Consider the following 25,195-nt stretch of genomic DNA (forward strand, 5'->3'; position numbering starts at 1 on the left):
TTTACAGTGAGGGTGACAGAGCATTGGAACAGGCTGCCCAGAAAGGTTGTGGAGTCTCCTCTGGAGACTTTCAAAACCCACCTGGATGCGTTCCTGTGCAAACTACTCTAGGGGATCCTGCCTTAGGGTGGTGAGGATTGGACTCAATGATCTTGAGGTCCCTTCCAACCTCTAAGATTCTGTGATTCTTCCTGGCAGCTCAGCTAGGACTGCAGGGTCTCAACCTCACACTGAGATTACTATGTTATGTTCCACTTCAGTGGCATGCTGATAGGAGAGGGTACATATGCACACAGAGTTTTAACCACAGAGAGTTGAACGCCTAATCTGGCATCCAGAAAGAGCCAAGCCCAAGAAATCTCTCATGGTCTTCATTAAGACTTGACTTCCACTGACAAAGCATAGGAAAGCAATCTGCTGAACTAAAATGCAAGAGGAAAGTGCTCCTCATAAATTGCTGTCTTTAGTGTCATTATTATTTTTTTAATGAAGCTGGAATGAGTGGTGAGTTACTCATGGTGGGTTGTTGAGACTGTACCCAGAGAGGTGAGCATCCTGGCTGGTATCAGGATTACTGTGGCCAGTGGGACTAGCAATGTAATTCTGCCCATGTACTCAGCACTGGTGAGGCTTCACCTCGAGTGCTATCTCCAGTTCTGGGCCACTCACTGCAAAAAGGATATTGAGGTGCTGGAGCGGGTCCAGAGAAGAGCAACGAGACTGAGGAGGGGGCTGGAGGGGAAGTCACCATCCCTGGAGTTCTTTAAGAAAAGATTGCATATGGCACTTGGTGGCATGGTTTAGCTGATGTCATGGTGTTAGGCTGGACTTGATGATCTCAGAGGTCACAGTATCACAGTATCTATTCCAGCCACTGTGATTCTGTGAGACTACTAAGCTTTCCTAGTGAACACTGCTGTTGCACCTCTTTAATCTATAGGATTTGCCTCTTGCAAGCCTTTTCACAAGCATCTCTAGGTATCATCTTAAGTAGTGTCATCATTCTGCAGGTTTTATTTCTGCTCCGTAGGGACTGGTGTCTTGTTGTCATGCCTTTTTGTTACATATTTTGGTTTGGTTAGCTTTTGGGGGTTTTACTCTCTGACTCATCTTCAAAACATTCTACCTACTAGCTATTAGGCTTTGAATTGCTGTGACAGTGAGGATGTGTAGGTTAAAGGCTTGAGGCTTTGCACCAAAGTGCAGGCAACGTGCAAAAGCTACCAACTGCCCAGCCAGTGAGGATGTGAGGTGTACCTTTCTGGCTGCTTCATGACAGCAGCCTTGTGTCTGGATGACAAAACGCTGTACATGAGTTGTCTATCCACAGAAGGAAGGTGACTAACCCACAGATCCAAAACCCTGCTGTCTATCATCTCTATCATCTCCCAGCTGATACACCTGAGGTTTCTGTCTGCCTTATCCCTACCACCCTGCCGCGAGAGTGGTCAGTGTAGCACTTCTCCTTCCCATAGTCTGACAGCTAGAAATAACTCTGCTGGGTTTGACATTGAGGAATGCTCCTTCTCACTGGTGGAGCAGCACCAGTTGCTCAGATGTTTGCTTTTTGCTGCACCCTAACCCAAAGGGACAAAGGGAATAGTCAGGATGGGGCTTTTATTGCTGTTTGCCTGTTTCCTGGTTGCAAGTTAGTATCCTCTTGACCTTCTTTATTATCAGCTTTACCCCTCGTGTTCTTTCTGGCCTCTTTAGCTCTAGCAGGGTTGAAAGGACCTATTTTTAAGAGTGAAATAACATTTAGTTTTTAGCTGCTGCCATTTCCCGGTTCTGTTTTACCACGTGGTGGTAGTTCTGTGATGTGGTTTACTGGTCACTGGAAAGTTGACATCACCAAAGGCATTTCATTCACAGTCTGAGATTTTTGAGATGTATTACAGACCTGGAATTGCAAAGCTGTAACTTGTGTGCTGCTTTGATTGAATTTTTATCACCAGTGAAGTCTGTGAAGGAACTGTTAGTATTCAGCATTCATGTGATTCTGATTGTCTTTAACATAAGACTTCTCTTTACCTTATAAAATCATAATTGTAAAAGGTCACAGAGTCATCCATGGAGACCACATTTGGAGTATTGTGTCCAGTTCTAGGCTCTGCAGTTCAGAACGTGCAGGGAGGGATGTACTAGAGAGTATCCAACATAGGGCTACAAGGATGATAAAGGGACTGGAACATCTGCCTTATGAGGAAAGGCTGAAAGATCTGAGGTTGTTTAGTCTAGAAAAGAGAAGACTCTATGGTACAGAGAAGGAGATCTCATTAATGTTTGTAATACCTGAAGGGTGGGTGTCAAGAAGAAGGTGCTAGTCTCTTTTCAGTGGTGTCCTGTGATAGGACGAGGAGTAATGGATACAAACAGGAACACAGAAAGTTCCACTTCAACAAGAGTAAAAACTTCTTTACTGTGAGAGTAACAGAGCACTGGAACAGGCTGCCCAGAGAGATTGTGGAGTCTTCATCCCTAAAGACTTTCAAGACCCATCTGAATGAATTCCTTTGTGACCTGCTCTAGGTGATCTTGATGATCTTCAGAGATCCCTTCCAACCTCTACCATTCTATGATTCATTGTGCACTTTACTATGATGCACCCAACAGAGTGCCTGGGAGCACCAGCCAAGGAGCAGTGCACACCAAGAACAAGAATATATTTTTATTCTTAAATGTTTCATTTTAGGCAAGTCTCTGAAACGGGCAACAAACTGAAGAAAGCTGGGTTTTGCTTAGCAAATCAGTAGGGAGCTCCAAGGCTGAAGGCATGAGTCCCTATCTGTGAGAGGAGAGGGAGTGGCTAGTATCTGAAGGAGAAAAGGCAGTAGATGACTGTAGAGGCTGCCCCAGCTGGATACCAGGGTGCTGTGCTTGCAGGGCCTAATTTGGATCAAGAAATGTGGTCAAAGCTCAGCCTTCTAAATGAAGGAAACTAAAGCCCCAAATCCACACAAATATTGTAGTTCTACAGCAGGCAGCTTGAGGGACTTCAAATGAAGTTGTTTGAATAAAGGCAGGCTCCAAAGGACGAAGAACAAATGTGTGCAAGGCAAGACAGACTGCAGTTGTCTCTCCCATGGATGCTTTGGCTCTCTAATACAAAATGGAGAAAAAAATATGCTTGACTGAGTGAAAGGATGACAGATGGGTAGGGTACTCTCCAGAAACAATTACACTGAGCAAGGTGGTGTCATCTTAAGATACTTAGCCCTTGATGTGTCCCTTCACATCTCAGTTTTTGCCGAACTAAGATGATTGCTAATGAGCAATCCTCAGTGAGGTGTCAGGTCTTTGTTCAGAAAGGACATGGGAAAAAGGCTGTGGAAACCCCCGAGCTTGTTCTTCCAGATTTTTTCTTTTAAAGGAAAGAGGCCCATGCAATTCTATCTTCTCCAAAATGTCTGTCTGAACATTCATCTGAGTGAAAAGTAATTTTAGCATCCGTGACACACAGCTTCTGCTGCCATTTGATTGCTCAACGGCACCAAGAATAAACATTTCCTTAAGCCTGAGGACAGGAATCTGAGTGCTGCTGGTTCCCCCTTCAGAAACACCTGTGTATGTTTTCTTTCAAGGGCTGAGTAACACAGGGGTGCTTTGTAGCTCTGAGTCACCCAAGCTCTCCCACCCTACAAGCATAAGCACACTCTTGCTTAGCGTTCTTAGCAACAGCAGAAAGTGACAATGAAATGCATCTGAGAAGACTGCTTACAGCTTGACTCTGGAACACAGCCCTCCTGCAAACCTTGACAGGAGCATGCTTGTGTTTCCAGAGAAGTCAGTGGTGCATGTGTAAGCATGCTTGACCTAGCAGGATCCACCAAGCCCAGACTTAAGTGAGGCTGTGTTTGCAAAAGGGTCCAAGTTCAGCCCTCATCCTAAGAGAACCCCAAGCTGCTTTTCTTTTCCCTTCCTGTCCTCTCTGCCTGTAGCTTTCATGCTCAGCAGGTCCAGCCAGTGTGTACCAGGCCCACATCCCTCACCTTCACAAGGAGGTTGAGCTCACATGGACATTGAGAGCTTTCTCTTCATGCTGTTGAGCATAAATCAAAGTAGGGAGTGTTTATCTTTTTTCTTCTGGACTCTTCCCCTGTCAGATATATTTGTTCTGAAGTGGTGTTAACTAAACAGGAAAGCTGACTGGGTTTGGGGGTTTTGTAGGAATTTGTGGGCTTTATACACTCATTAAATGACAAATTAAATTTGCACAGGATACTTGCAGCTCTTTGTGCTCTCTCAAGCACAAATGCAGGCTGGGCAGTGAGTGGCTGGAGAACAGCCCTCAGGAGAGGGACTTGGGGGTGCTGCTAGACAAGAAGCTCAATATGAGCCAGCAGTGTGCACTTGCAGGCAGGAGTGCCAACCAGAGCCTGGGCTGCATCAGGAGAAGTGTGGCCAGCAGGTCGAGGGAGGTGATTCTCCCCCTCTATTCTGCTCTGGTGAGACTCTACCTGGAGTACATTACAAGAAGGATATGGATGTGCTGGAGCATGTCCAGAGAAGGGCCACAAGGATGATCAGAGGGCTGGAGCACCACTCCTATGAGGACAAACTGAAAGAGTTCAGTCTGGAGAAGAGGAGGCTCCCAGTTGACCTTCTTGTGGCCTTTCAGTATCTGAAGGGGGCCTACAGAAAATCTGGGGAGGGACCCTTTAGGATATCAGGTAGTGACAGGACTAAGGGGAATGGAGTGAAGCTGGAGATGGGTAGGTTCAGATTGGATGTGAGGAGGAAGCTGTTCAACATGAGCATGGTGAGAGGCTGGAATGGGTTGCCCAGGGAGGTGATTGAGGCACCATTCCTGAAGGTGTTTAAGGCCAGGCTGGATGAGGCTGTGGGCAGCCTGATCTAGGGTAAGGTGTCCCTGCCCATGGCAGGGGGGTTGGAACTAGATGATTGTTGTCCTCCCTTCCAAAGCTGACTGAATCTATGATTCTATATCCAGGTAGTGGTGGTATTTATTGGGCAGCTTCACACACAGGAGCCAATTACAAGGATGACCAGGCTGGGTTTTGTCTTTTTTAAGTACTTCAGAAGTGGTTTGACACTTTTTCATTCCCTGAGCCCCTTCTCTCTCTAGATAAGAGTTCAGTGATACCCAAATCACTCTGACCCACAGGCCAGCACCCGATGAGAGGAAGGATGTTCCAAGGGTTACAAGGCAAGCTTGAGACTTGGGAGACTTGGTTTTGTTTCCTGTCACTTCTGTAAAGCCAGTCTGCCTCCGGGTGCAAGTTCCTCATCTGTGAAACCAATTGCACTTCCCCATCTCGGGACACTGTGGTGGGAATGCTCTGGTGATGGCAAAGCATCAGGTCATCATTCTGCCAGCAGCACAAACCGTGCTCAGCCCCCAAGAGAAGCTGGAGTACAGTTTGAGCCTGGCAGAGGGTTCACAGGAGCACAGGATGTTAGGGGTTGGAAGGAACCTCCATAGATCACCGAGTCCAACACCCCTGCCAGAGCAGGACCATAGAACCTAGCTCAGGTCACACAGGAATGCGTCCAGACAGGTCTTGAAACTCTCCAGAGAAGGAGACTCCAGAGCCTCTCTGGGGAGCCTGTTCCAGTGCTCTGTGACCCTTATAATAAAGAAGCTCTTCCTCATGTTGAGGTGGAACTTCCTGTGCTGTAGTTTACATCCATTGCCCTTCGTCCTGTCACAGGACGCTACTGAGAAGAGTTTGTCCCCTCCATCTTGACACCCAGCCCAGGGTTACACAAGGGATAACCCAACTTCAGCAAGGCTGTGTTTGCAAAAGGGGCCAAGTTCAACCCTCACCCTAAGAGACCCCAAGCTGCTTTTTTTCCCCTTTCTGTCCTCCCTACCTGTAGCTTTTGTGCTCAGTAGGTCCAGCCAGTCCGTACCAGCCCCAAATCCTTCACCTTCAGGAGGAGGCTGGGCTCACATGAGCACTGAGAGCTTTCTCTTCATGCTGTTGAGCATACATGAAGGGAGGGAGTGTTGCAGCTCTGTGAATGCATTGGCTTGTGTGAAAAGGGGAAGGCCGTGGTTGCAGCAGAGACTTCTTCTTGACCTCGAGTGTAGATTTATGCAGCCACAGCTGTGAATTACACTCTGACAATAGTCCTCTTTGTACACTAAAGCATGGAGATATGAAACAATTGCACAGAAGTGGCCAAACAGTTGGCCTGCTCCCCTAGCCTCAGCACCAGTGCTGTGCTGCTGCTCCTCAGGCTGAGTTGTGAGCCTCAGAAATTATTCCAGACCTTTTAGCTGAATGTTCTTTATATTAGATTTGCATATCCTTCCTTAAAAAGGATGACTTTGCCCTTGCTTGACACTTCAGTAGTGTTTTAGTCTGCTCTTCTGAAGAGGAACTACCAAACTAGGGCGAACAAGGAAGAGGAGGACATTCTGTGACAAAAAGTGAGTGACTGGACCTGTTTGTCTCATCACTTTTGGTGCATTTTTGAATGGCCTTGAAATAGGAAATCTGTCATTCAAGACCTGTCTCTGCCATTTGGTCCTGCAGTGTCACCTCACTCCTGTGCTGGCCAGCTTATGGGGTTTGGCAGATATTGCCTGAAGTACATTACAGAAAACAATCTTCTTTGATCAGTGGAATGTTTTCAGCATTTTCTTGGGGATACTGAGTGGGGTCACTGTTCAGCTGGGCTGACTTTCCACTTCCTAGATCACCTCTCACCTTGTCAACTCTGATGGCTATCCTGTGCCCCTCCTGGGAGGTGCTGCACTAACACAAGATCACAAAATCACAGAATGTTAGGGGCTGGAAGTGACCTCAAAAGAGCATCCAGTCCAACCCCCCCTGCCAGAGCAAGATCACCTGTACCAGATCACACACGAATGCATCCAGGTGGGTCTTGAATATCTCCAGAGAAGGAGACTCCACAACCGCCCTGGGCACTCTGTTCTAGTGCTATGTCACCCTCGTAGTGAAAAAAATCCTCCACATGTTTGCATGAAACTTCCTATGCCTCAACTTCCACCCACTGCCTGTTGTCCTGTCATCGGGCATCACCAAGCACAGCCTGGCTCCATCCTCTTGGCACTCACTCTTCACATGTTTATATGCATGAATGAGGTCACCCCTCAGTCTTCTCCAAGCTACAGAGCTCCAGCTCCCTCAGTCTCTCCTCAGAAGAGAGATATTCCATTCCCTTAATCATCATTGTGGCTCTGTGCTGGACTCAATCCAGCAGTTCTATATTCTTCTTGAACTGGGGGCCCCAGAACTGGACACAGTACTCTAAATGCAGCCTCACCAGGGCAGAGTAGAAGGGCAGGAGAACCTCTCTCAACCTACTAACCACAGCCCTTCTAACATGCAATTTTTGCTCCACAAAGCATGTAATCCTATTACAGGAAAGGTACTGCTAATGAATGCAAAGAATTAGCAATGAGACAGCAGAGTAGTTCTTGCAAGACTCTCAGAGTGACCTAGAATTGCTGTAATGGTGGCTTGCAAAAATATAAAATCATAGATCCATGGAATTATTTTGTTTGGAAGAGACCATCAACTCCCAGCTGCCAGCCTAGCACCACCAAAACATCACTAAACCATGTCCCTCAGCACCATACCTACATATCTTCTAAATACCTCCAGGAGTGATGACTCTGCTGCTTCTCTGAGCAGCCTCTTCCAGTGCCTCATTCTGAAGAAATTTTTCCCAATATCCTGGCAGAACTTGAGGCCATTTCCTCTTGTCATATTGCTTGTTATTTGGAACAAGATTCTGACCCCCAGCCCACTACAACCTCTTTTCAGGGTTTCATAGAGAGCTAGAAGGTCTCCCCTCAGCTTTCTTTTTTCCTAAGCTAAGCAATCCCAGTACCCTCAGCTGCTCCTTGTAAGACTTGTTCTGTAGATGCTTCATGTGCTTTGTTGCCCTTGTCTGGACATGCTCCAGCAACTCGCTGTCTTTCTTGCAGTCAGTGACCTGAAGCTGAACACAGTATTGAAGCTGTAGCTTCACTTAGTGCCAAGTGCAGGAGCATGATCTGCTCCTCTTCTGCTGCCCATATTGTTCCTGATACAGAGCAGGATGCTGTCAGCCTTCCTGGCTGCCAGGAGCACACTGCTGGCTCACATTCTGTCAGCTGTTAACCAGCACTCTCAGGTCTTCTTCTGCCTGGCAGCTTTCTAGCCACCCGGCCCCAAGCCTGTAGCATTGCATGGCTTTGTTGTGACCCAAGAGCAAGGCCCAACTTAAGACCTCTGACTTGAGGTGCTTGTTCTGTTGCAGCTACAGCTAATGAAGTTTGATAAACACCAGTTATGCACCAACCCATGGCTCAAACTCCAAGCTAAAAGATGGTGTTTTTAAGAAAAAATGCCAACTCTTTTTGGTTGTCTTTAAGGTGCAAGACTCTTCTCAGCACTAGAAGAGGACAAGATGCTTAGGGAAAAGTATTTTCTGTTTAAAGAGATTGCTGTTGATGGAACTAGAAAAGGAGGAAAGAGAACAATCAGCTGTTTGTAATATGTTGAGTTTGCCTGAAGGACCATTGCTAGGAGACTCATGGGCAGTCAAAACAGGGTCAGCAAGGGACTGGGCACAGAGTTTGGCTGGCTAGGATTCCTGCCACAAGTGATACCCTGAGGTCTGGCCACAGGAGCCATGTGTTCAGGCCTTTGAGTAGCATCAATGTATGTATAGGCAGAGAGGTTGCAAAGGTCCCTAAGAGCTAGAGGCAACACTGCTACCTGCTTTGCAGACACCCTCTCATGTAACACTTCCAGGTGGTTTGAGGGCGTGGTTTGTATTGGTTTTGGTTTTTGAGAAGCAAAAACTGGTGGCTTAATTGTATCACCTTTCTGAATGGCTGCCTTGGTTCCATAGACTATCTCTGCAGGACACAGTGGGAGCCATAAAAAGCTGCAATATTTCCTGGTGCTAGCCAGAAGTATTGTGTGTGCCAATGGGAAGCTGGGAACTTCTTCTTTTTCAGGAGTATAAATCATTCACCTTACTTGTTTGCTTAATGTTATACATTAAAACTGTCAGTTGCCCAGGTCTTGGTCTGAGGCCCTCTCTGTGGAACAGACTACAGAAGTATCTCTGTCAACTTCTTTCCTTTATGATTGTTTTAAAGTCATAGATTCCAAATAATAGAGTACTGTAAGAAAAGGTTTTATAGCAGGCCAAAAGTTCATAGCAAATTGCAAGACTGTGTTATATATTTGTCACTTGGCTGTATTACAAGTCCCTGTGTGTGCAGCACCAAGTTCATATTCTTAGTGTGGCTACAAAGCACCTCTGAAGTCATAAATGTTGGGCAATTTTTACTGCTTAGCTATCTAAAATGCTATGCAGGAGAAAAGTTTTCCTTCTCACTACCAGCACAGCCACTAGGTAGGTTTGAAACTCTCTAAGTATACTGGTTCTCATGTCCTCTCTCTCCTTCTGTTCTCCAGTTGTCATTAGAAATCACTCCACCATGTGAAAGCGAACAACACTATGAATACTCTGGACGGTGCTGCAGGAAGTGTGAACCAGGTATGTGAGCACTGGGCTGCACCAGCTTCACAACTTCAAAGCTCATTCGAAACAGGTCTGTGGGTCAGTGAGGCAGCTTGCTTTTCTGGCTCTGCTGATCTGTTGGCACATAACCTTGCAGATGTGTTATTTCAGGCTTACGAGCGCCTTCCAGTGCAGGAGTGGTCCTGCTGACCTCAGCAGAAGCCATAGCAGCTGTTTTGTTGGGATAGCACTGCAGGAGACAGATAGCAGATTGCTTCTCGTGCATCTAGCTAGGACTGCTCCCAGGCTATAAGCTTCATGGGTGGTTCAGTGGCACAATAAGTGGGAGCCAGTCTGAGGGACTGAGAAGGTGGCAGGAAGAAATGATTGTCCCAAGCAGTACAGGAGTGTTATCCCCACTTGTTATTTCCCCTAAGCAACCTAGCGTTGTGTGCAAGTTGCAAATGACCTACTTATCCTTCTCTCATTCACAGGGAAATACCTGTCTGCTAGATGCACCAGTACCTCTGATACTGTCTGCCAACCATGTGGTCCAAATGAGTATATGGATGTCTGGAATGAAGAGGATAAATGCTTACTACATAAAATATGTGATCAAGGTGAGCTGTTCTTACTGAGGAAAATTGTCATAGAAAGGCAATGGCATCTGGCTTGGATTAGAAATGCTGTGTCCAGCAGGAGTAGGGAGGTGATTGTCCCCTTGTACTCAGCTCTGGTGAGGCCACACCTCGAGTATTGTATACAGTTTTGGGGACCTCAATACAAGAAGGATGTGGAGGTGCTGGAGCGAGTGTAGAGGAGGGCAACAAAGCTAGGGAAGGGCCTGGAGAATAGATCTTATAAGGAGCAACTGAAGGAGCTGGGGCTGGTTAGCTTGAAAAAGAGGAGACTGAAGGGAGACCTCACTGCTGTCTACAGCTACCTGAAAGGACATTGTGGAGAGCTTGGTGCTGGTCTCTTCTCAGAGGTAATTAGTGGTAGAACAAGAAGGAATGGCCTTAACCTGTGACTGGGTAGGTTTAGACTGGATATTAGGAAGAACTTTTTCACAGCAAGGGTGGTCAGGCATTGGAATGGGCTGCCCAGGGAGGTGGTGGAGCCACCAAACCTGGATGTGTTTTAAAGTCGTTTGGATGTGGTACTTTGGGCTATGGTTCAAGGTGTCTCTTGTAGAGTAGGGATATGGTTTGGACTTGGTGATCCTGAGAGTCTTTTCCAACCCAAACGTTTCTGTGATTCTGTCATGAAAATGGGAAAGGGGATCCAGGGGGCTTGTTTTGTTCAGGTACCTGACAGTGGATCCAGGCTTGCAGAAGTGCCTGGCAGACAGGAAGGTCCCCAGACAGGAGAGATTCTGTGCTGAGCACCATAGCCATAGTCTCTCTGCTGCTGGTAATGATTATCTTTGCTGAGACCATTCACCCCTGTGGGTTGAATCTTGCCTGGCAGATAGTGCATTCACTTCCCTTACTAACATGTTTGTCTCACCCTTTCAAAAGATCTGTTTGCTTTCTACAGCAGCTACAAGGGAAAGTATGGCTCAGGGGTGCAGTATTTTTCAGGAGAGGGAGGAGCCCTGTGCTGACCAAGGGTCTCTCATGAAAGAGAGAGAAACAGAATGTCTCTGGAAAGACAGCATTTCCTCTGACATGGATAGCTTTACATCTGGCATTTAAGCAAAGAAAACATAGAATGAGACGTTCATAAACTTGGGGGTTGTTATCAGAGAGGTTTTTACTGCCATCTGCTTTCCTCTTTAGGGAAGGCTTTGAAAGAAGTGAACCCAGGGAACAGCACGTCCCAGCGACGGTGTGCCTGTACCATGGGCTACCATTGGAGTGAAGACTGCGACTGCTGCCAGCGAAATACCATATGTGCTCCAGGATTTGGAGTCAAGCACCCCGGTAAGACATGGAAAGGCAGTGTGCAAAGTGAAATGCCTGGCCAAGGCATACAGGAAAAGGCCAGCATCATGTAGGTTGCAGTGTTTGAGAGGATGCTCTAGATTCTCAGATGACTGTCAACAGAAGATGCAGATCCAAGTTATCATTACCACTGCCTTTAACCATCCTGGACTATTTGAATTTCCAAGGCTTCTGGTCTTTGCAGTTTAAAGAGTATCTTGGCATAAGTGACTATTGCAAGGCATCATACAGACATAGCAAGAGCTGCAAGGTGTTCAGTACATTTCTGATGTTTGCTGAGGTCGCTGGGTCATTCATTGCCTCCAGTACTCAGAGACACAGTCCATTAGAGATTACTTCTGAGGTTGAACTTGAAGTCAGATTTTGTCCAGTGACTTTGCTTTGCAATTTTATAATGTTACAAGCAGGTTAAAAGTCATTAACAGCTTTCAAGTAGTGCAACTATTCTGTTTCAGGTGATTTGCAATACAAGGATTTATGACAGACTTTTATAGTCTTAAGTCTGATCAAAACCAAAATGCTAGTGTTTCATGGGTGGAAGATGGAGGCAATCAGGTTCAGAGTTGTAACAAACACCAGGAAGAGCTCTGCCAAGCATGAGTAACCCCAAAAAACCTGCACATAATAGAGAGGATGAAAGATATGGATGTGCTGGAACATGTCCAGAGAAGGGCCACAGGGATGATCAGAGGACTGGAGCACCTCTCCTATGAAGACAGACTGAGAGAACTGGGTCTGTTCAGTGTGGAGAAGGCTCTGAGTAGACCTTATTGTGGCTTTCCAGTATCTGAAGGGGGCCTACAGGAAAGTTGGTGAGGGACTTCTTAGGGTGTCAGGTAGTGATAGGACTAGAGGGAATGGAGAAAAAACAGAAGTGGGTAGATTCAGAGTGTATGTTAAGAGGAAGTTCTCCATGAGAGTGGTGAGATACTGGACCAGGTTGCCCAGTGAGGTGGTGGAAGCCCCATCCCTGGATGTTTTTAAGGCTAGGCTGGATGTGGCTCTGATCAGCCTGATCTAGTGTGCATGATGGGGGTTGGAACTAGATGATTCTTGGGGTCCCTTCCAGCCCTGAGAAGAGTGGTGCTGTTTTTTCTGCAGCCTAGCAAGCCCTGGTACAGCATTTTGTTCACTGTGCTTTCCTGGCAATGACAATACCAGTTAGTGTCACTATCTGTGGCACAGCATCAGCACGAGGAAGTTAATAGAAGAGGAAGGACATAATCATAGAATGATGAATCACAGAATCATAGAGTGGTTTAGGTTGGAAGGGACCTCAAAGATCATCTAGTTCCAATCCCCTGCCATAGGCAGGGACACCTCCCACTAGAACAGGTTGCTGAAGGCTTCATCCAACCTGGCCTTGAACACTTCCAGGGAGGGAGCATCCACAGCCTCCCTGAGCAACCTGTTCCAGTGTCTCACCATTCTCACAGTAAAGAACTTCTTCCTAACAACTAGTTTAAATCTCTCCTATTCCAGTTTAAACCCATTACTCATCGTCCTGTATTACAAGACCTTGTAAGTAGTCCCTCCCCAGCACCGACCCAGGTGCAGGACCTTACGCTTGGCCTTGTTGAATGTCACAAGGTTATAGCTCCGTGTTATTTTACAATGACTGCAAACAGCTAGCTCCTGCTCGTGTTGATCATGTAGAGAAGGGCTCAGGTGAGCACTAGTATGCTTTTTTCTGCTTGCATGTGAGTGTCATTGCTGCTCTAATGTAATCTAATAACCTTCTGTCTTCAGAGCAGCTTTCAGGGGGTTTCCAAAGTGGGGGTGGAGCAGGAGGTTGGGAGCATAGTCACCTTGTCCTCATGTAAAAGGAACCTGCAGAAACTCAGCTATGACATTTTTCTTCCTTTACTGCACACAGTGCAACAGGACAAGGACACAACGTGTATACCATGTCCCAGAGGCTACTTCTCAAAGGTTGCTTCATCCACCAATGAGTGTAAATCCTGGACCAAGTAAGTCCCTGTATCTTGTGAAAGGACCACAACAGCCAGAAGGCAAGGAGATGATTGAGTGAAAGCTTTTTCCAGTGGAGTATTTCAGGCTGTCTGACCATTTTTGTTGGCTGTACAGCAGTAAAGGCATTCTTACAATGAATCTTGAATTCCTCTTGGGGGGCAGCAATACAGAGCAGTAACAATAGTGACCTGACACTGCTGAAACTAAACCAGATATCTAGGGTTCTTAAGGATGGAGAAAGGCAAGAGAAGTCTTGTGTGTTACAACAGAAAGCACTACTCTGCATAAATGTAGGAGCCATGACATGCTTCCTCTTTGAGAAATTGAGAACTTAAGCTCTTTGTCTTTCTTTTTCAGCTGCACAGCTCTAGGAATGAAAGAAATCAGGCCTGGGACCGACAAAGCAGATGCAGTTTGTGCAGAATGGAAGATGCCTGAGCTATCAGAAGATGGTATCTGCCCTCATACAGATTATGTGTTAGACAGTAGCAGAGAGGAGGTGGGGTGTGCTTACTAAGGTTTTTGACTGGCTTAACTCCATTCCCATTGTGGGTCACTCCTACTAAGTAGAGCTTTATGTCTCTTACTGACACTCTGTAGCCAGCAGCACCACTGTTATACCCATGGCTTCCATTACATTTACACCTCTGGCAATCTTTCAGCCTGCTGATTCCCATACACACATTATCTGTACAAAGGCTACCAGCTTCTCTCCATGCTTGTTTCATAGAAATGGGTGCAATATCAGCTGTCCATTTTTGCCCACTACCTATTTCCTTCTCCAGTGTGGATATGGTGTCAGGGAGACTGCTTGCCTGGCATGCAGTCATCCTTCATAACCTGAAATGAAGGACAAACTTTGCCAGCTGAATTCTGTAGTCTCCATGAGAAGCCCTCTGTCCCCTGAGGGAGAGAGCAAGAACAGCACATGGGCTGCTGGTAGGTTGCAGGGGGGCTTTCAGAGGAAACTGCATCACGTCTCTAAAGACACCAAGCCTGTTTTTGTGGAGGTGGCTCAGTACCAGGTACCTTCGGTAAGGCTACTTGTCACAGAACTGCATGAAGGCTATGGCTGCTGTCTTTATGAAACTGAAAATCAAACAGGAGGGGTTATAAAAGCTCTCTCCTCTGGAAAAAAACAAGTAAAACGAGCAAGGATTCTCATACTGCTGAGGACAAGCTGGATGTTGATGGCATTGTATTTTTTACACCCTGCAGGAACAAACAGGATCTTATACGTATTAATCCCCATCTTGTTTTTTGTGGCACTAATTGGCATTGTCATCTTCATCATATACTACAAGAATAAAGGGAAAAAGCTGACAGGTACGTGGCACTAACCATAGTCATGAATGTGACAGCTGCATAGCTCTCTCTGCACCCTGATTTCATGAGTAATCACCAGGTTAAGAAACTCAGGAGTTATTTTGTATGTTCTATGCTATCCCTGTATCTGTCCATGTGGGTATACTTTAACTAGTGCAAAACTGGCCTCAGATTCCTTTCCTCTAAGCAGGTAGCATAATGTATAATGCAGTTCAAGAAAGACAGAGAACTGCCTAAGAGAGTCCAGTGCAGAACTACAGAGATGATTAAGGGAACGCAACATCTCTCATACAAGGAGAGCCTGAGGGAGCTGGGGCTCTGTAGCTTGGAGAAGAGCAGACTGAAGGGTGACATCATCAATGTTTATAACTATGTAAAGGGTGAGTGCCAAGAGAGTGGAGCCAGGCTCTGGTCAGTGATGCCTAATGACAGGACAAGGGGCAAGGAGGTGGAAGTTGAGGCATAGGAAGTTTCATGTAAACACAAGGAGGAATTTTTTCACTGTGAGGGTGACAGAACACTGGAACAGGCTGCCCAGTAGGGTTGAGGAGTCTCCCTCTGCAGGGGAAGTATCTCCTTCTCGAGCTACTCAAGACCCACCTGGATGCATTCCTGTGTGATCTGGTATAGGTGGTCCTGCTCTGGCAGGGGGGTTGGACTGGATGAGCTTTCAAGGTCCTTTCCAGCCTCTGACATTCTGTGATTCTGTGATTGCTGGATATCGCTTGGTATCCACTTGCAGCCCTGCACTCTCTTGGGGTGACTGCTCTCGAAGCAGAGGCAACCACTGTGTGGATGAAGAAGTGCTCATGCTGGAGGCTTTTATAGCAGTATGGCTGCTCTGCATTGCATGGCATAACAGCCCTCTTGGCTGAAGGGAAGCAATGAAAGGCTTACAGGGCTTTCATCACCTCCTCTCTCACAGAATCACAGAAACAATCAGGTTGGAAAAGACTCTAAGGATCGCTAAATCCAACCCATATCCCTACTCTTCAAGGTGCTTCCTAAACCATAGCCCCAAGCACTACATCCAGATGATTTTTAAACACATTCAGGGTTGGGGACTACACCACTTCCCTGGGCAGCACATTCCAATGCCTGACCACTCTTGCTGGGAAAAAAAAATCCTAATATCTAGTCTAAACCTGCCCAGTCACAGGTTGAGGCCATTCCCTCTTGTTCTATCACTAATTACCTCAGAAGAGACCATCACCAACCTCTCCACAAACTCTTTTCAGGTAGCTATAGATAGCAACGAGGTCTACCCTCAGCTTCCTCTTTTCCAAACTAAACATTCCCAGCTCCTTCAGTTGCTCTTCATAAGATTTATTCTTTGGGCCTTTCCCCAGCTTCATTGCTGTCCTCTGCACTCTCTCCAACACCTTCACATCCCCCTTGTAATGAGCTGCCCCAAACTCAACACAATACTCGAGGTGTGGCCTCACCAGAGCAAAGCACAAGGGGACAGTGCCATCTCCTTCCTCCCACTTTCCCTTCTCCCCTGAGACCTACATGTGGACAGGTTAAAATAAGGATTTAAAGACAAAGGCCTGATGAGTATTTGAAATCACTATAGAGGCAATATTTTTATTTGAAGACCAAAGTACTGATTAGTTATGGAAAAAGTACTAGAAGGAAATAGACTAAACAGTAAACATAGCAAAAAAGAGAAATTCTAGCAAAGATATAATTATGTAATTCCATATTCAGAGCACTGAATATGGGATTAACATAGTGGAATTAACTTCAGAACTTAGCTTGTGCTAAACCCTGGATCTCATTAGTTAAGGATGCAGTCATATTGTTCTGTTATTTTTCCCCCTCCCCTTAAACAAGAAAAGCTTTTTCTATTCTATTTTTTTCATCATCTCTTTTGCCTTAGCTCCAACAACTTATGAAATGTTTTGAGAGCAGCAGAAGGGAAGACAGCAACCCTCTCTTGTAAAGCATATTTCAGCCTGTGTTTTAGGAACAGGCTGCCTCTGCCACACTAAACACAGGTTGTGCTAAATCTGGAATTCTGGGATGGGCTGGAGGAAATGGTGACTCTCCTTGCAAACCAAATACTTATGATGCAAAGCATGTTAGAAGGGAATGCTCTTTGACATTTCTATTGCCCTGCTGCTCTGCAGTGACAGTCCTTCACTGAATTTGCATGGTAAATCCTGGAGCCTCAGAGACTTGCAGGCTTGGGAAGGAGCTCTGTCTTCTGGGAGGGGAACTGATAGTAAATGTGCAGACTCAACATCAGAGAGATAGTCACTGCTGGGAATTGGCAGGGGCTATGTAGCTGATACATCTTCAGACACCCAAAACCAGCATAAGCTTCAAATGCAAATGAGACCTGAGCCCTACAAGATCTCCTGGAAGTATGAACAGAAAACAGGGACTGTGTTCCATGGCAGTCATTACCATAAAGCATTGCTGGACTTAGAGCTTTTCCTTGGCAGATAGTCCAAGTAAGAAATGTCTCCAGTAAGTGCACCCTGATTAAGTGGAATACGCTGCGCTTGAGCCTGCCATCCTGTGGTTTCAGTGGCTTACCCACTTCTCTCCAGGGTCCTCGCTCCTGTCTGAGTGCCTTTGTGCTGTCCATGTGACTTCTCTTGAAATAGTCTGTTCGGCAGCAAGCAGGTCTGGATTGGGAGAGTCAGAGCTTGGTGTGACATATGACCAGGAAAGAAAGCCCATTTGATGTGGAACACAGTTTAGCTGTGGTCTATTTTAGGAGCCTGGAAACATTTGTTCCACAGAAATGTCTCCTTGTTCCAGTTACAATGAATCCTCAGCTAGACCAAGACTGGCAGGCTTGAACAGTCCGTGAAAAACCCAGCAAGACTTTATTTAGCATGATACTGCGGGTTGTGAGGGGCTGGGTGGTTAGGTCTGTGGCTAACTTCAGTGCCTGCTATGTGTTACAGCTACTCTTTCTGTTTTCTCTGCAGCAGATCTACAGAACTGGGCTAATGAAGTGTGCAGCCAAATCAAAGGAACTAAGGTAAAAGTTAAAGACACTATCGTTTGCTCTTTGGTTTAGGTTTTCCTCATGGCCTTCCTGACACCCCTCCTGAAGCAGACTCCGTGTTACTGTTTGGCTAGAAAACAAGTTTTGAGTTCCTCAACAAACACTCACAGCTTTTGGCTTTTTCAGTCTGGTTTTCTGTAAATCTGAGGCATATGAAATCACCATTCTCAAATAGCTTCTGAACTCGCCCTCTGGTGTCAGCCAGTTTTAACAGTGGTAGAAGTCTCTAAGGTGATTAAATATTTATGAGGAGAAAGTTAAACATGAGTCCACTGAACACCTGAGATTCTGCTAGGGGGGAGCCTTTCTAAATCCTAAGAGTAGGAAACATTTAAGTTGAATTTTAACCTCTTTACATACCAGAGTGCTCACAGGGGAGAAACCTCGATTTGAGGCAATGCCAAGAATTTCAGGCATGCAAGTCTGTGAGACATCTTCATTATAGTGCTTGAAGAAATCCTTCTTGTCATAGAATCATATGATCAACCAGGGTAGAAAAGACCTCCAAGATCATCCAGTCCAACCTAGCACCCAGCTCTATCCAATCAACTAGACCATGGCACTAAGTGCCTCATCCAGGCTTTTCTTGAATGCATCCAGGCACAGTGACTCCACCACCTCCCTGGGCAGCCCATTCCAGTGGGAAATCACTCTCTCTGTGAAGAACTTCCTCCTAACATCCAGCCTATACCTCCCCTGGCACAACTTGAGACTGTGTCCCCTTGTTCTGTTGCTGGTTGCTTGGGAGAAGAGACCAACCCCCAGCTGGCTACAACCTCCCTTCAGGTATTTGTAGACAGCAATGAGGTCACCTCTGAGCCTCCTCTTCTCCAGGCTAAACAACCCCAGCTCTCTCAGCCTCTCCTCATAGTGCTTGTGTTCCAGGCCCCTCACCAGCTTCGTCACCCTTCTCTGGACATGTTCCAGTATCTCAACATTTCTCTTGAATTGAGATCCATTCAGATGTGAAAAAAAGTAAAGTCTTACAAGAGGTTTTGCTCTGGGATACCGCTCTTAAAATGCTCAAGATAGGGGCACAGGTTCAAATTCATCTGCACTGCCTGTTTCCCACCATGGATGTAGACTGAGCTGTCCCTACCATCCCACCTAGGAGCTCTGTCTAACATAGCCGTTGAAAGACTCCAATTCCACTATTACACAAAACCTCATACCAACCAAATCTACCTTTTGGAGCCGGTAGTTCCTCCTTTGCCTTGGAAATGTTCATGCAACCTCCTGTACTGGCAACTGTTCAGGTCCTTTGGGGCACAGTCAATCAACAACAATTAGTGGTTGGCAGCATTTACGCTCTTCTATCCTGGAAGATCTGCACAGACACTAGAAATTAAAGGTATCAATTCTCAAATACTCAGCTTTGCAGCAGCACAGCTGGCATGAACTGAGGGGAATCCTTGAAGTATTTCCCAACATATTTTTTTTTGAGCTGCAACCAAAAATGTAGCTTTACTTTGACAAGCACGGGCCAAATGGTGGTGTGAGCCTTTGTTTTCCTAGCATTTTTCAGGTTAAAGCAACCTTGCCTCTGTGACTTCTCTTTTCCTAGGCCCTCTGAATCAACCCAGCTTCTTTCTTCTATTCTTACTGATAGGAAAGATTCTGCTCCCAGTGAGGCCTTCCAAAATCACAGCTCTTCAGATACACTGAGGGGTTCCAAACCATTAAAAGCAGTTAGGTAGGTCTTAATGACGCTTCCCAAGGAACAGCAGAATATAGCAGTTCTAGATTTACTAACTCTTAAGTGTCTTTTTAATAACTATGAGTAGTTGTCTCCTAAAAATAAATGTTACTGCCTCCCAGACCTCCAGATACGTTTCTGAACATCTGCTAAGCCCAGCATCACCAGTTGCAGTTTCAGAGCCGAACACTTCAAGACTCCAACACAGCAAATGCTGTTCAACCTCAGCAGCTCCACTCCAAGGAACAAAGCTAGAAATGGGTAGATTCAGACTGGATGTTAGGAAGAAGTTCATCACCGTGAGGGTGGTGAGACCCTGGAACAGGTTGCCCAGGGAGGTGGTCGATGCCCCATCCCTGGAGGTGTTTAAGGCCAGGCTGGATCAGGCTCTGGACAGCCCAATCTAGTGTGAGGTGTCCCTGCCCATGGCAGTGGGGTTGGAACTAAATGATCCTTGTGCTCCTTTCCAACCCTGACTGATTCTATGATTCTAAGGAACAACTGAGATCTGCCTCTTCCTTTGCTGTCTAGAAATCAGCCTTAGCTGAGCTATTTATTAAACATGCTTTTGGTTTTCATTTTCTCAGGAGCCCCCAAGAGATGCATTTGTTACAGTGAACATCACAACTGCTGCTATCCCCCAGACCTCTGAAGGCACACATCTCCTGGACCCCACCGGGTCTCCTGGCCCTGGAAGCTCATGCTGCACCAGTGGCCATGCTCCTTGCAGGAATGGGAGCCCCAGCATGGTGCCATGCATGGTGGGAGGGGGCCTCCAAAAGTTCTCTGAGGTAACTGAGGCTGATGATGGTCGTTTTCCACCAGTTCCTACAGAAGATGAATACATGGACAAGGATCTTGACACTGCTGGTTATTTATCTTTGCTAAGTCAGACTGCCAGTAAGACCATGTCATCGTTTTCAGAACCGATGGAGGCAGGGGAGAATGACAGCCTGAATCAGTACTTTTCAGGGATTGAGAGCACAGAGGATGTGTCAGTCTCTCAAGGCTGCCACCTTTCCTTCGGTGTAGATGGGGAACACACTGTGATGGACAAACTTCTTCAGAAATCTTGCCAACATGCCCCCAGTTGCCTGAAAGAAATGGGCAACAAAGACACAGATGGTTGTGCAACAAACTGTGACTCAGAGAAGATCTGTGTGAGGTGTGGTATTTCATATAGGGAATCTCCCAGAAAGTGGAGTAAACCTGGTTGTGCTGTGCCTGACAGTGCCTCCACTTCCCCAGAAACTGGATCCTCTGCACAGTGCGCCTGGGGCCTGAATTCTCTTTCTGCTGGTCAGAGCACTCTAGCAAATGATCACAGTATGGAGGATGCATCTTTGGACAGTAGCAACATGAAGTACCAGAACACAAAGGGAAGCTCTTCAGGGACAAACAGCACCACTTCAGACCTCCCTCCAGCATCTGGTAAGCCCATTAGGCTTCATCCATACACAGTCATCTAGGATTATTCTTTCCGCGAGCGATTATTCAGAGGGTCTAATTTAGGAGAAGGGGAGAAAAATAAAGTGATGCCTTTTCACTTGATCACTGAGAAGCTGCAATATTATGTTTTGCATGAGTTATCCTCAGAAATCATTAATTATGACCAAAATGTTAACATTGGTAAAGGTAATTTTTTATGGAGTTCGTGTTTGCTTCTAGGTTGTTCTTTCTTAAAAGTTGAGGTTATTTAGCCTGGAGAAGAGAAGGCTCCAGAGAGACCCTGTAGAAAACTTCCTGTACATAAAGGGGCCTACACAAAATGGAAATGGTATAAGGCCATTTGGGTTTTTAGTGAAGTCATAAGAGCGCTGTGAGGGACCATTGTCCTACCCTGATTCATCTAGCAATGCTGAACCTGTCTTTTGGCTCTCACGGCAGAGGCCAGGTAATTCTATTCATCATTTGTTGATAGCAGGTCTCTGTACTGGAGAAAACTTAGTATAGGGACCTAGAGGCTGAGTTAGGAGAGGAAGCATAATGCTGAGATGATTTTCCATTCAACACAGGTTTTTGCCATTAGGTTTAAGTCCAGTTACATTTATATGGTGGCCAGTGAAACTCCAGCTGGAGCTGTAACCTGGTGGCCACAACTGGGTCTAAGAGATTAAGTCCAGTTTTCTGCTCTTAGCTCTTTCTGGTTTAGTTTTAGCACTTTCTGTTTTAATTTGCTAGGATTTAAGTGTTCCCCTAAAAAACAATTTCATGCAGACATTGTTTCCCCATACTGTGCTCTGTCCCAGTAGCAACTCTGAAACACTGTCACTGATTAACTGACTACTAGTTTATTAATTTAATCAATATATCAGAACTGTCACTGCCAAAGTACTAATTGAGTAAAGACACCAAAACTGTCAAAAGAAAGCAGGGAAAAGAAATCACTGAACCAAAACTAGCAGAAGGGAAATTATGAGCCTTTTCTGGATGAAACCTTCCTCTCTCAGACTTTTTTTTTCGGTATAAAAGTCTGCAGTCTGCCTGTCATGTGTTATTAGTCACTTTAGATTCTAATTTCTTAAAGTGAGATGATTTTCATTTATATCGGTGCACTGCCAAGTGCAGTGAGACCTCAGGTTTGACTGGGGCACCTTAAGTAGTATGAACTACCATACCACACACAGCAGATGTAAACAGTTGCCCTTCTTTAAAATCATATTGTGCCTTAAGGTTTCTTACAGAGGCATTCTTGTTAAGCTATAAGACCCCGAAGTGACGTTTTTGAAGGCACTTCCTCTCTCAACACACATGCCATGTGAGAATTTGAAAGTGTGTAGCCTATATCTTTCTAAGACAAGATGCTCTCTGCTGCTTCAGTTCCCTGAATTCATGGCACAGTTTCACTGCTTGGTCTCTACAAAATTCGACCATGGCCAAGTGAGCACGTACTACCTTTTGTCATTGTTACTGGAAGGTGACTCCTCAACATGAGGAGGAACTTCTTTACTCTAAGTGTCATGCAGCACTGGAACAGGCTCCCCAGAGAGGTTGTGGAGTCTCCTGCTCTGGCAGGGGGGTTGGACTCAGTGATCTCTGGAGGTTCCTTCCAGCCCATGACATCCTGTGCTTCTGTGACTCTGAGGTACAACTAAAAGTCACTTGTTTGGCACTTCAGTAGCACTACTTTTCTTTCAAAATCAGACATGAAGAGTAAATAAGAACATTAAGGAATAACAGGAAAAACAGGAGATCTTGGATTTAAGCAACATGCAGGAAATTGCCATCTCAGATCTGCAGCATAATTCTTTTGACTTTCTTAAGTGTGCCTGTCCCTTTGGGTATGTCCATGCTGTAGTGCCACCTGGTGAAACCTGAGCACAAATACTCTGTTTCTACTTTATCCTTTTTTTTTTTTTGGCATAAGTGCCAGAAGGCACTACCTGAGCTGTGAGCAGCCTGAGAGTAGGGGCTGATTAATCTGTAGGTGTGTAGTGGTTTTGCACCAATATAGAATTTGGGATTTACCTTCCAAAGGCAAATTACCACGGCTACTCAGAATGTGGAAGTAAAATGAAATCATTACTTACAAAAGGAGGCTAAATGTAAAAGGTAATAAACATATACAAATACATTTACATATACAACTAGACAATAGCCCACCTACCTCCCTGGACAAAGCCCAAAGGCTGTTGTCAGCTAACAGTATTATCTCTCCCTGCTCCCAGTCAGTATTCTCACCAATAACACAAACAGAAGTTGGCAGGTAGAAGCAAGCAAGGCCAGATGGAAAGATGGGGGGGAAACAAGCAAGCAAGAGAGCCCAGAAAAATACTACACAGCATTTTTAGACCAATGGAATGGGATATACATATTTCTTGTATTTTGTTCAGCTCCTTGGAGAGTCTATCCCATGAAATCTCTCTAATTGTCTGGAAAATTTTTATTTACAATTAAGACAGCTTAGAACTGTAACAGTAGGTAATGTGGCTGGCTGGCAGAGAGTGTTGTTCTGTCTGCAGGATGGCCGTGCCCTGCTGGCAGCACCTAGTTACTTGAGGAGAGGGACAGGGCTTAGGTGTAGCTTCTGGACTGAAGCAGTTTGGCTCTGCTTGGGGCTGCACATGGTGCTCTGACAGTGTCGTGTTGCTGGCTCTTGTGCCACACCCATATGGAATAAGTGGGCATACAAAATTCTGTGAAGCTTCTCAAAGCAACTGAAGCTTTGCACACAGTCGTGCTATGACAGATCAACACAAAAGAGGGCAGGTGATAAAATGGAAAGAAAAGGGCCATGGGTAACTCGATGAAGTTTTGTTTTTAGTTCCCTAACACTCAGAATGACAACAGAAGTTGCAAACTGCGTCCCTTCTGTGAAACAGCCCTAGGAGACAACAGTAAACCTCTGGAGTGGTGCCACTTACAGAGATGGAAGTAGGCTTTCAAGCGCTCTTTCAAACCTCCCCCAAATTCTGAAGGCAGCTGAACATGAAGTGCCAGTTCCTAACCACTTCAAGTCATGTGAAAGGCTACAGCATAAAGCATGAGTGCAGGAAGACTTAGGTGACTCACAATTAGGAATGATTTTGCAGAGCCTTTCACTTCCAGAACAGCAACAAACAGTTCTTACCACCTAGAGGCCGTTAGGTGGGTCAGAGAAAAGTAATTGCCTGCATGGTTTCGATCCTTAGTGAATAATAACCACAAAACTTAATTTGTTATTGTAATTAATATAATCAGGTAGTCAAACGAGATCAAAAGGCTGAAACATTGTGGAGAATGAACCCTTCCCTTCTCTGAAGACGTTCCTTATACTTCTCAGGTTGGAAGCACATCTGTTAGTGCAGTCCAAAGAGGTCTTATGTCTGTTTTCTGTACTTTCAGGCCTCGAATATCCTTTTATTGTAGCCTGATGTCTTCAGAAAGCAGTGGATTTTTTGCCGGCCACATTCAACTGGACATTATAAATGTGTCAGTCTGCCTTTTTTTTTTCCCCTCCCCACTGTCACACAGATTTCTGAATTCTTGATCTCATACTGAGCACCTATAAACTTTCCTGCAATACCTTTTGAGAATGACAGGCAATCTGTATAAAGGCAAACAGCTATTTTTGTACTCCCGTTATGCTTAATAGCTTTGTTGATGGCAAACAGTCAAATGAAATTGAACACCAGGGAAGCAACTGACAGGGAAAAAAAAGCCCTCCTGCAGAGAAAACGTATTTGACACCTCATGTTAATCAGCCACACTTGGAAAGAATGCAAAGAATTGGCAATACAGTGTTTTAGCTGAAATAAATAGGAATGCCTGGGGGTAGATTAGGAGAGAGACACTTGACTTGGTCTTGAGCAGCCACAGTGTCCACTGCTGCTGACCAAACATCACCTGTGACTGCTAGAATAAAGGCATTTCTCGGGACTGGGCCTTGCCCAGCTACAAAGAGAATGGGAATGCCTCAAACGTTGAGGAAAGGCACAAAATGCCTAAAAGATGTCAGATGAGTTTGCAGGCAATGGTTAAGTGAAGCACAGCAGGTGCTTCATGGAATGTTCATAGGCTAGGGAGATTTTATTATTATTATTTGTTTGTCTTTTTTAAAAAAATATCTTTAAGCTGTACCAAGTTTGTGAGTTTATTATTGAAAAGTTGCTCTCAGCTCTTTTCTTTCTGCTCTGAGGGAACCTTATTAATTCTCAGAGCCTGGTTCTGCTGTCACTGCAGTCAGCGACCAGCTTTTGAGTGGCAGAAAGATGGAATTTATACTGAAAAAGCTTTAACATCAGGCAGGCTGACTCAAACTGTAAGCCCGTTAGGCTTCTCTAATATAAACTC

General features: G+C 45.5%; 1 protein-coding gene across 1 annotated transcript in view; it reads left to right on the forward strand.

Annotated features, from left to right (window-relative positions):
* Window positions 1-25,195, forward strand: part of TNFRSF11A (TNF receptor superfamily member 11a) — a 36,356-nt gene that overhangs the window by 8,247 nt on the left and 2,914 nt on the right. Inside the window, exons 2-9 of the mRNA XM_064160846.1 lie at window positions 9,411-9,492; window positions 9,951-10,076; window positions 11,238-11,381; window positions 13,279-13,372; window positions 13,734-13,828; window positions 14,595-14,702; window positions 17,648-17,700; window positions 20,011-20,854. Coding sequence (XP_064016916.1) covers window positions 9,411-9,492; window positions 9,951-10,076; window positions 11,238-11,381; window positions 13,279-13,372; window positions 13,734-13,828; window positions 14,595-14,702; window positions 17,648-17,700; window positions 20,011-20,854 — 1,546 coding nt within the window. The remainder of the gene's footprint in view (window positions 1-9,410; window positions 9,493-9,950; window positions 10,077-11,237; window positions 11,382-13,278; window positions 13,373-13,733; window positions 13,829-14,594; window positions 14,703-17,647; window positions 17,701-20,010; window positions 20,855-25,195) is intronic.

Source organism: Pogoniulus pusillus, chromosome 21 (assembly GCF_015220805.1).
Source record: "Pogoniulus pusillus isolate bPogPus1 chromosome 21, bPogPus1.pri, whole genome shotgun sequence".
NCBI lineage: Eukaryota > Metazoa > Chordata > Aves > Piciformes > Lybiidae > Pogoniulus > Pogoniulus pusillus.